General features: G+C 45.2%; 1 protein-coding gene across 2 annotated transcripts in view; it reads left to right on the forward strand.

Annotated features, from left to right (window-relative positions):
* LOC123746823 (neuronal acetylcholine receptor subunit alpha-10) overlaps positions 1–12500 on the forward strand; it is a 288958-nt gene that overhangs the window by 231273 nt on the left and 45185 nt on the right. For both annotated transcript variants that reach the window (XM_069319638.1, XM_069319639.1), the window contains exons 5-6: positions 6596–6705; positions 7364–7547. In XM_069319638.1, coding sequence (XP_069175739.1) covers positions 6596–6705; positions 7364–7547 — 294 coding nt within the window. The remainder of the gene's footprint in view (positions 1–6595; positions 6706–7363; positions 7548–12500) is intronic.

Raw genomic sequence — 12500 nt, forward strand, 5'->3', positions numbered from 1 at the left:
CTCAGCCTCCCTCAGCCTCCCACAGCCTTCCACAGTCTCCCACAGCCTCCCTCAACCTTCCACAGCCTCCCTCAGCCTCCCACAGCCTCCCACAGCCTCCCACAGCCTCCCTCAGCCTCCCACAGCCTCCCACAGCCTCCCTCAGCCTCCCACAGCAGGATTGGAGCGCCCAGTTCAGAATAACACACAGTTTTATCTCTTGCAATTTGTTTTTAATTTAACTTTTGAGTCGTTTAATTATCTATTTCTGAAGGATAATTTAGTGATCTAACTCCCAATAAACGCCACAAGAATGGACACAATTAGCCTGTGTCTGAAATATTTGGAATCGATGCTGAATTTCAGACTCTTCATTGTCATGCTTGTGCAGAGTGGGACGGCGGGGACAAGCAGAAAGAGGCTCAAAAGAATAGGAAATGTGAAGAATTTTGGGTTATGCTTGATCCTTTGATTATATTTTAACGGGATTTTGTCAAAAAAAACTTTTGTGTCAGATTTAGACGGTTCGCATGTGATAGTATTTTGTTATTTTACCTTAATATTATTTTGTGTTTATTCAGGTCAACTGGGGTATAGGAAGATGTGTATATTTAGCTATATGTACTTGACTATACGTGCTTGCAGGGCGAGTTTCGGCTCCTGGACCCGCTTCCTTTTAGTCCTCGATCACCTATGGCAATGACTGTCCACCGTCTTGTTGTTCACCATACCGTCACTCTCAACCACGTGAGGAGTTAGCGTGAGCCACTTTCCCTTCATCTCATACCACTGACTCACTAGTCTCACACTGAAGATCTTCCTTATATTACTGTGGCTCGTCTGTGTTTCTAGTTGTCACCCTTGCCTTCTCCTGCTCCAGTTCATATTAAACATTTATGTATTTCCAACTTTGTCTATTCCACAAAGAAGGTTGTATACCGTGATCATGTGTCCTTTCCTTGTAGCTCAGTTCACCAAGTTCAGGGACCAGTCTTGTAGCAGACTTCTACATTTTCTCTAGTTTAACTTTGTGGTTTTTAGTTGGGGATTTTTTCATTCACTTGGGCACTGGGTGACTCGAACTCTCGACTCCATGACCGTGAGGCTCTACCTCTAGGCCACGCAGATGGCTACAGTAGTGAAGATGTCAGAGGCAGCAAACCGCTGCCTCTGACATGTTATACGTCACTTTATGAAACGTTGGTTGTGGACTCCATACCGGGTGACTTCTGGTACGGCTCCAGCGTGTGTTGCGTGCTCCGTCCTCAGAGCTTCCTTGTCCGTGTTCCTCAAGCTTACATTATTGGTCGCCAGATTTGCTTACGCAGCTTATGTTATCCTGATAACATGAGCCTGTTAACCTGATAACACGAGTCTGTTACCTTGATAACATGAGCCTGTTATCCTGATAACTGTCCTCCGGGACAGGGCGAGGGTTGTGTAGTGCATTCTAACGATTTATTATTTTCCGCTTCGATCATCAGCCATCTCGTCGCCTTATGTTGTCCCAAATCTTATGTTGTTGCATTTGTTTGGATTAAGGTTAAATAGAGATTAATTTGAAATGATGTATTTATCTGTCCTGTCAATCCCCCTGAGATTTTTTATGAGGAAATTATGTCTTCCATAACTTTTCTGTCTTCCAACGAGACGTAACGCAGCCTTTCCTCGTAACTCATACCTCTTAGTTCTGGGACAAGTCTAGTGGTATACCTCTGGACCTTCTCCAACATCATATTATGCCTGACGAGGTATGGGGTCCAAGCTCGAGCTGCATACTCCAGGATTGGTTTTACATATGTGGTATACAAGGTTCTGAATGATTCCTAACACAAGTTTCTAAGGGCCGTTCTGATGTTAGCCAGCCTCGCATACGCCGCTGATGATGTGGGCTTCGGGAGCAGCCCGTCCTCCTATGGTTTCCCAACGTCAAGAAAACGGACAATTTAAAATAATTTTTACTAACCTACCAGAGGACCCAAAACAGAAAACGGGACAGTACGTCATTTTCGCCAGCCGCTTCCATTTTCTAGGTCGACAATTTTTGGCCTTGTGTAACGCATACGATCGAAATGCGACGTTCTATATAAGATGACAGGTTGTCAGGAGACAGGTTTGGTCTGATATCAATTTCTAGATGTCTCTTTCTGTCTTGTTCGTAGAGGACATCGTCTCTCATTCGGTACCTTGTGTATGGCCTCCTCTTCCCTCTATTTAGTTTCACTACCTTACATTTACTTGGGTTCAACTTTAGTAGCCATTTGTTGGACTGTTACTTCAGCTTGTCTAGGTCATCTTGTAGCCTCTTGCTATAATCCTCCGTCTTAATCCTCATCATAATTTTTGCATCATCATCAAACATTGAGACGAACGGGTTGATTCCTTTTGGGAATAAACACGTAATTGAATAAATTATTATAAATCAATTATAAATTATTCCTTCTGAGAATTATGGGAATAAATATTCCTTTTTCATTTATATATATCAGAAAGAGGATAGGTCCAAGGACTGAACCCTGTGGGACTCCACTAGTGACGTCTCGCCACTCTTGGACCTCACCCCTCACAGTGACTCGCCGTGTCCTGTTGCTTAGGTACTCCCTTATCTTGTGTAGTACCTTCCCTTTCACTCCTGCCTTCATCTCTGGGGTAGGGAGAGCTGGGGTAGGGAGAGCTGGGGTAGGGAGAGCTGGGGTAGGGTGAGCTGGGGTAGAGAGAGCTGGGGTTACCTGGTTGATACCTGGTTGATGGGGTTCTGGGAGTTCTTCTACTCCCCAAGCCCGGCCCGAGGCCAGGCTCGACTTGTGAGAGTTTGGTCCACCAGGCTGTTGCTTGGAGCGGCCCGCAGGCCCACATACCCACCACAGCCCGGTTGGTCCGGGGTAGGGAGAGCTGGGGTAGAGAGAGCTGGGGTAGTGAGAGCTGGGGTAGAGAGAGCTGGGGTAGGGAGAGCTGGGGTAGGGTGAGCTGGGGTAGGGTGAGCTGGGGTAGGATGAGCTGGGGCAGGGTGAGCTGGGGTAGGGTGAGCTGGTGTAAAGAGAGCTGGGGTAGAGAGAGCTGGGGTAGGGAGAGCTGGAGTAGTGAGAGCTGGGGTAGAGAGAGCTGGGGTAGGGTGAGCAGGGGTAGAGAGCTGGGGTAGGGTGAGCTGGGGTAGGGTGAGCTGGGGTAGGGGAGAGCTGGGGTAGGGTGAGCTGGGGTAGAGAGAGCTGGTATGGGGAGGGCTGGGGTAGGGTGAGCTGGGGTAGGGAGAGCTGGGGTAGAGAGAGCTGGGGTAGAGAGAGCTGGGGTAGAGAGATCTGGGGTAGAGCTGGGGTAGAGAGAGCTGGGGTAGGGAGAGCTGGGGTAGAGAGAGCTGGGGTAGAGAGAGCTGGGGTAGGGAGAGCTGGGGTAGAGAGAGCTGGGGTAGTGAGAGCTGGGGTAGTGAGAGCTGGGGTAGAGAGAGCTGGGGTAGGGAGAGCTGGGGTAGGGAGAGCTGGGGTAGGGAGAGCTGGGGTAGAGGGAGCTGGTATGGGGAGGGCTGGGGTAGGGAGAGCTGGGGTAGAGAAAGGTGGGGTAGAGAGAGCTTGGGTAGAGAGAGCTGGGGTAGGGAGAGCTGGGGTAGGGAGAGCTGGGGTAGAGAAAGGTGGGGTAGAGAGAGCTTGGGTAGAGAGCTGGGGTAGGGAGAGCTGGGGTAGGGAGAGCTGGGGTAGGGTGAGCTGGGGTAGGGAGAGCTGGGGTAGGGAGAGCTGGGGTAGGGTGAGCTGGGGTAGGGAGAGCTGGGGTAGGGTGAGCTGGGATGGGTGATGAGATAGTGTAGAAAAGGGAACTAGGATTATGTGGGCTCTTATCTGCCTATCACTATAATGTTTTGATGGAACAGGCATCCACTTCAGTCCCATACTCTCACTCTCTCTCTCTCTGTCTCCATTCTCTATTTCCTCCTTCCTACCATCAATCCCTACTCCTTTCCTACTTCCTACTTTCTCTGTTTGTCTCCATTCCTTTTCAATTGCACATTCATTCCCTCTGTCTCTCTCCTTCCTTTCCTACCTCCCCTATCTCCCTCCCACCTCTCTCTCTCTCTCTCTCTCTCTCTCCCTCTCTCTCTCTCTCTCTCTCTCTCTCTCTCTCTCTCTCTCTCTCTCTCTCTCTCTCTCTCTCTCTCTCTCTCTCTCTCTCTCTCTCTCTCTCTCTCTCTCTCCCTCTCTCTCTCTCTCCCCCTTCTTCAGAGACCCATTAAGCGCATTAGGCGTCCCCGTGGGGCTGGGAGCGGTCTCCCTCGTATGAAGCACAACTCAGCCAGCAAACTCGAGTAATTTATGGAAGACTTAAATTCTGATCTAATAAACAAGAAATCTGATTTTGGTTCTTGAATCGAGAGGCGCTTCGGGTCTCCAGGACCGGTGGCTCAGCGCCGAGTCCAGGACCGGTGGCTCAGCGCCGAGTCCAGGACCGGTGGCTCAGTGCTGAGTCCAGGACCGGTGGCTTAGTGCTGAGTCCAGGACCGGTAGCTCAGGGCTGAGTCCAGGACCGGTGGCTCAGCGCTGAGTCCAGGACCGGTGGCTCAGTGCTGAGTCCAGGACCGGTGGCTCAATGCTGAGTCCAGGACCGGTGGCTCAGTGCTGAGTCCAGGACCGGTGGCTCAGTGCTGAGTCCAGGACCGGTGGCTCAGTGCTGAGTCCAGGACCGGTGGCTCAGTGCTGAGTCCAGGACCGGTGGCTCAGTGCTGAGTCCAGGACCGGTGGCTCAGTGCTGAGTCTACCAGTGACTTGATTACTGGTTTCAGAGTTCAGGGTTGACTTCATATGAGAGACGTTGATCGCGGTTTTGGTCACCTGCCAACGGTTTTGGCAGGTGACAAATCTGCCTTATCCAGAAGAAATTGTAATAAATTAGTTTTCCTTCACCTAATGCACCCGTTCACCTAGCAGTAAATAGCTAACATAGATAACAAAAAGCAGTAAATAACAGTTGCCTAACTGATGGGATAGGTAACAGTTTTTGGGTAACATCCTGGAGAAGGTCAGAAGGTTGACCTTGTGACCTTGTATTATTATATAATATAATATATCCTCGAGGTCATTGTATCGAGGATATATTATATATTATATATTATATATATATATATATATATATATATATATATATATATATATATATATATATATATATATATATATATATATATATATATATATATATATATATACACCTCTCCTAAACAAAAGGAGATAAAACATTATCTTTGCTGACCACTCAACCTGATTTTACTCAAAATAACTTCCTGGTATACCATTCTCAGTAAGATTTCTAAGTATATCAAGGAACCCCTTAGCTAAGGGTGAGATTGACCTCACGATCACCCTCCCAGTTACTGGTCAGACCCAGTGGTCCTCAACCTGGGTGACGGGGTGCCGAACACCATTCAGTAATTCACAGGGCCGCTGAGCTCGATAAACCTGTTGTATTCAGCAAAAATGAAGGATCTAAATATATTTGTAATTGATTCTATGCGATGAGTGAGCGGTGAGCGCCCCTCTGCCTCAATATAGTACAGTATAACAGAGTCGGAATCGACTGTTATATTGTATTGCATTGTTTTATTTGTTCTTGGCGCACCATATGGGGCCTCGTAGCCTGGTGGATAGCGCGCAGGACTCGTAATTCTGTGGCGCGGGTTCGATTCCCGCACGAGGCAGAAACTAATGGGCAAAGTTTCTTTCACCCTGAATGCCCCTGTTACCTAGCAGTAAATAGGTACCTGGGAGTTAGTCAGCTGTCACGGGCTGCTTCCTGGGGGTGGAGGCCTGGTCGAGGACCGGACCGCGGGGACACTAAAGCCCCGAAATCATCTCAAGATAACCTCAAGATAACCTAACCATTCCTTAAATTCCCCCCCCCCCCGCCCCATTCCAAAACCCTTATCCTGACCCTTTACCAGTGGCTATATTGTCGAAATGGCTTGGCGCTTTTCCCTGATTTCCCCCCCTGACCATTGAACACACCACCAATACTACAGAACTCACCACCACCGCCACAACACCACATATTACCTATGTCAGACCAATCCTGGAGTGTGCAGCCCCTGCATGGAGTCCATATCTAGTCAAGCATAAGACCAAACTGGAAAAAGTTCAAAGGTTTGCCACCAGACTAGTACCCGGGCTGAGAGGTATGAGCTACGAGGAAAGACTACAGGAATTAAACCTCACGTCGCTAGAAGACAGAAGAGTTAGGAGGATATGATCACCACGTACAAGATTGTCAGAGGAATTGACAGGGTAGATAAAGACGGGCTATTTAACACAAGGGGGCACACGCACTAGGGGACACAGGTATTAGAAAGAATTTTTTTAGTGTCAGAGTAGTTGACAAATGGAATGCATTAGGCAGTGACGTGGTGGAGACTGACTCCATACACAGTTTCAAGTGAAGATATGATAGAGCCCAATAGGCTCAGGAATCTGTACACCAGTTGATTGACATTTGAGAGGCAGGACCAAAGAGCCAGAGCTCAACCCCCGCAAGCACAAATAGGTGAGTACATAAACACTAAGCTTCCTGGGAGTGAGCACCGAGGGACAAGGAAGGTCGATCACTGAGCAAGAGTGACAGGTGTTCTCTCTCTCCCCGACAGATGTGGCTGGACTACAGCCTCCAGTGGAACGCCTCGGACTTTGGCAGCATCCAGGTCATCCGCCTCCCCGCTGACAAGCTCTGGAAGCCCGATATTATCCTCTATAACAAGTGAGTCTCTTACTCTGTGTGTGGAGGTCCGGGGGTGTGGTCTGTGTGTGTGCTTCTCTCTCTCTCTTTCTGTCTGTCTGTCTGCCTGTCTCTCTCTCTCTCTCTCTCTCCCTCTCTCTCTCTCACACCACTGTAAACACGACACCTGCGAGCCAGTGTAAGCCAAAAATCTAGGGACCAATGTAAACAAGACCTCAGAGGACTGTTGTAGATAAAATCTTTGCAAGTCTATGTTAAAACGACCACTGGGAATTATTTGAACACAACCACTGGAATTATTGTAAAAACGACCACTTGGGACGATTGAAAATAGGACAACGGAGGGGGGGGGGATACCTATTCACTTGGGACCACTGTAAACACGAACAATAGAGACCACTGTAAACACGAACACTTAAGACCACTGTAAACACGACCACTGGAACAATGTAGAGTGGTCCGTGCGTTACTGAATAATTATCATGAGACGCGACTTGTCTGCTTACCACCACTTACCATTGGGCGCTCTGACCACCAGACGAGAGGGGCCCCGGTGGTCAGTAGCCTTCCTCTTGTAGACTTCAATCAGAGCAGCTTTACTGACACCTATTTCTTCCCTACTACAGAGCTGACAGATGTGGAGTCTCACCTTTGTTCACATTGCTCTCCTCTTCCCCAGTGCTGACAGCCAGTACAACAATGCCATCCTGAGCACCAACATCATCGTGACGTCAGACGGGAACGTCACGTGGTTGTCGTCGGCCATCTTCAGGTCATCATGTTCCATCAACGTCGAGTTCTTCCCCTTTGACGAGCAGAAGTGCGTCATGAAGTTCGCCTCCTGGACATACGACGGCTTCCAGGTACTCTTTCTTGGTATTGTTCATCTTGCTCTCATATAGCGAATATACCTGTGTATATTATGACAGGAAAGTGTTGGAGTATTGATGTTCGGCAGTCCTCCAATGGCAGGTGTCAATGCCTGGTCACACATAAAACAAAAAGATAGACTGCTTGCCTGTTGTCTGTGGTAAGTGAGAGGGAGGAACACGTAAAACACAAAATATGAACAATGAAACTTTAATATATTTACTTTAAACATAAATGAAAATAAAGACAAATCTCGGGAGAATGAAAAGTACAATTAAATAACAAAGATAAATGCAAAGACAATGTGAGACACAATAGTACAAAGGTGAAATAATAAAATGGTGCTGAGAATATCGGCTATAGTTGAAACCTCCCTTCGTATACAAGCCAGTGAGCTTAGTATGCCAGAGAGAGATTTTAATTTTGTTTTATATATATAATAATTTATATATAATAATTTTGTTTTTAATTTATTTATATAATTTATATATATATATATATATATATATATATATATATATATATAATAAAATATATATATATATAATATAAAATATATATATATTATATATATAATAAAATATATATAATAATTTATATATAATAATTTTGTTTTTAATTTATTTATATAATTTATATATATATATATTATATATATATATATATATATATATATATATATATATATATAATAAAATATATATAATAATTTATATATAATAATTTTGTTTTTAATTTATTTCACTTGCATCATTGGAGCTTTTAACTCACGACCACTTCGAAAATGTCCATGTTTATTGTAGTTTGCAGGTTATATATCTACACTATCATACACAATGTCTGTCTGTATGTTCAAAGTTAAAGATCATACGCTTCTAGGGGTTAGACTCACCCAAATTTGCAGGGGGATTGGTCTGGGGTACGGGATGAACATAGGCTGGTCGGAGTCGCCAGAATTAAAAAAGGAACATGGTGTCAGGGGCGACATTAACTCCCCCACGTCCATGTCTGGCACCGTCCGCCAACTACACATACAAACGTTCAAAACAAACTTCCCGCCAAACATGCAGCGAAACTATGACGTTGCTACAACGCTCGAACAAGTGTTAACACCTAACAAGTTATAACAACTAATATATCAAGTTGTAACAACGTTCTAATACGTCATAAACAAGTGAAGCCAATATGTATCAACTATATTACACGTTGTAACAAGCGGAAAATAAGGACAGTTACGGTTTGTGTTTCCAGGGTTAACAACAAATTATTCTTTTAGTAACATGCAACATTATTCACTGATCTAGGGGAAAATGACCACAAATGTCCTGCTATCAATAATTTGGTAGTGGATATAACTCCATCACTGCCACCAGAGGCACACACAGACAGGGTAACATCGGCAGCATATGCAATTCTGGCGAAAATTTGTCTTATAAAAACCATATATAAAGACTGAAGACAATCTACACTGCCTATGTTAAACCAATAATGCAATGTGCAGCACCAGACTGGAATCCGCAACTTGCTGATCACAAAACAATAATGTATAAAGTGCAGAAGTTTGCATTTAGATTATGCCAGAATTAAGGGAGTTATGAGGACAGGTTAAGGGAATTAAATCTCACTACCCTGGAGACGAAAAGACTAAGAGGATATGATCACAACATACAAAATATAGACAAGGTGGACAAGGACGCCTTCTTTAAATGGCCTCAAGACGTACGTAGAGGTGGCGAATAAATTTGACCTTCACAACATTTAGAAAAGTAACATTTTGTAGGAAAGTGACAAGTGAAAATGATGACGGTGAACTCTTCTATAATGACTTAATGATAGCCACGTACACCAAAACAAAGTTGAAGAATATCGCTAAAACTACCCTTAAGGACTAAAAGGTCAAACGATCTGCTTCACATCTTTAAATTACTTACGCAAAACATTTCAGTTTTTCTTAGGTTCAGAGAATAGCAACAAAGGAGAGTAGAACAATAGCGAAGACAACTGACTGTGTTCTAAGACCTTGCGTGTGTCTGTGTTCTCATCCGACTGACTTACCTCCTTCCACTTTCACGGTCCAGCATTAGCTCCCCGGCCACGATTTTCCCGCACCTGGACAATAAATGCAAGTGTCTGTTATTCCTCATGCTTCTCGTCGTATTTCTTTCTGAAGTTCTTATCGACCTCGTCTGGACACTGTTCGTGTAGTCCACTCCGCTTGCTGGCACCGCTTAACCCTGAGAAACGTTTCCTGACGTCTCCGGCACACCAGCGCCTCCAGCCTCCTCCCGCGGACCCCCGCCCCACCGTTCCTTATTTTGAACTTTGCTTCATTGTCCACACTGTTAGTTCTCTTCAATATATTATTCCTGTTTATCGTATCTCTCCTGTTTCTTCTTTCCTAAAGAAGGAAAGGACGAGAACGTGTTTGTGACAGCCCTGGGGCCAGATTCACGAAAGCAGTTACGCAAGCACTTACGAACGTGTACATCTTTCCTCAGTCTTTGACGGCTTTGGTTACATTTATTAAACAGTTTACAAGCATGAAAACTTCCCAATCAACTGTTGTTATTGTTATAAACAGCCTCCTGGTGCTTCGGAGCTCATTAACTGTTTAATAATTGAAAACAAAGCCGCCAAAGATTGAGAAAAGATGTACAGGTTCGTAAGTGCTTGCGTAAGTGCTTTCGTGAATCTGGCCCCTGGAGCCAATCTTGGCGCACACTTCTCAACGCTCTCCAGGTTTAGTTTGTATTTGTTAAGGCGAGAACTCCAGGTCTGAGCGACTTAGTCGTGTATATAATGTTCTCAAGGTCTTCATTTCTACGCAACTGAGACAAACTTGTATATTATTGGCAGCTTCACCTTGTGTTAGATGTTTCACTGTTGATGTGCTCCTCAGGTGGCACATTTGGGGTTATATTATCTCAGGTATTTCTCCCGCTTTGTTTCCGTAACTTGTCTCCCTTTTAGCTGGTAATTTCCCTGGAAAATTTACCACCCACCCAGCCTCTTTACTTTGCAGTTGCCCGGGTTGAAGTCTAGCAACTATCTCTCTGGCCGCTACTGAAGGACCGTCAACTCTTCCTGCCTGCTCTCGCAGTCATCTTCGCTTCTGTCTTCGTCAGCTTCACATCATCTACAGAGATATGAATGACTATTTCTTGTGTCAGGTCATTAACTAGTCTGTATAAGGTACATATTGGGTCCCATACTGATCCCTTTGGAACCGCGCTGTGAACACTCACCAACTCTGATTCCTCGCCTCTCACTGTTACCCTTTGTTCCTGCCCGAGAGGTATTCCCTCACCACCTACCCTGTGCAGCTTCCGGGGATCAATGACTCCGCGGTTCGGTCTCTGACTAGGACTCCCGGTTGGTCGTCTGGTCAACCAGGTTGTTGAACCTCGCTGACGTATGAATCACATACGTGATTCTACACTAGCTTTCTTCTCAAATTTGTGTAGGAGCCTTGTGTGTGGGACTTGCACCAACACTCCTCAAATATAGGAATTGGCGGCCGCCAGCACCCTCTCTCTCTCTCTCTCTCTCTCTCTCTCGTTTTATCATTTATTTAGTCATTTACTGTAATAGTTTTGTTAGACATGATTTACCTTCACTGAAGTCATGTTGTAGTCTGGTAAAGAAACAATAAGGTTCTAGACACTCTTACGACAATGCCGTAGTGCTTGACTGAAGGCAAGACCCAAATATGTGTAAGTATATTAAAACCAAATTTTCGTATGTAACCTACATCGTCTCTCAAGGTAATGTATATACAGTGTTGTGATATAATGAACATTGTATACATTGTCTTGAGAACTGATGTAGGGTACATCCGATTTTTTAATGCATATACATATATTTGTTGTTCTTTCACCTTCAATACAATTCTGAGTAGTCCAAGAGTCGCGTCTTATGAGTTCAGTGTTCTGCAGTGAAGGGAATTAACAGGGGAAAGCGCCAAGGCATTACGACTGTATAGCAAATGGAAGAGGTCAAGATAAGAATTTGGGATGGGACGGGGGGAGGAATGGTGCCCAACCACTTGGACGGTCGGGAATTCAACGCCGACCTGCATGAAGCGAGACCGTCGCTCTACCGTCCACCCCAAGTGGTTGGGCATGAATGTCAGTTCTGGTGCTCTTGTGTTCATCTTGTATATAGGGACCACATTCTCAGCACTCTCCCGAGTCTTGAGAAGACCAATGTTATGAAGGAATCAGTACAGATGCCACGAAACACTATGTCAGAGTCAGGAATAAAGCATTTTGAATTTCAAGCTGGTTTTGCGGCTAAATCTGTAGACCAGCCTAAAGTGTTGCATAATTTAACACGAAGAATTACGAGGACAACAACAGACTGAGACAAATTAGTATCTTCATGGAAAACGACAAGGAGATATGTGAAAAACTTGTCTCTAATGAAGCATTAAGAGATTGCAGAGCTCTCAGAAATCTTGAAAAAGTGGAAATGCACTCCCATTAATATTCAAAAAAGGGGGTAGACAGTAAGCTTTACACCGGTATTGCTAAAATGCTTTTCTTGCGAAGAACAGAAAGTAAACAGGGATGATGAAACACCTGGAGAGGACACACTAGGTAAGTGAGGTGGTAGAGGGGAGGAGTCATGCCTCAAGAATACCACACGAGAACCAAGCCAGTCACTGGGTTCTTTATTTCACTGTGTATGGGGCGTAGTGCCCCTTCTGCGAATGTCACTTTCGCACAGGACACTAATACAATAAATTCCGCAGTCTTCGTCTATTCCCGGCAAGTCCACTTCATCTTCTGTTATACAACATCCAGGATGTAATGTCCTCACACCGGCGAGTCCACCCTACTCAACACAACACGGGCCAGTCCTACACCGTATCATCACAGTGTCCAAAACACCCCACTGCTCTCCAGCAACACACTGGCAAAGGTCTTCAGCAACACTGATAGAGC

Source organism: Procambarus clarkii, chromosome 93 (assembly GCF_040958095.1).
Source record: "Procambarus clarkii isolate CNS0578487 chromosome 93, FALCON_Pclarkii_2.0, whole genome shotgun sequence".
NCBI classification, from domain to species: domain Eukaryota; kingdom Metazoa; phylum Arthropoda; class Malacostraca; order Decapoda; family Cambaridae; genus Procambarus; species Procambarus clarkii.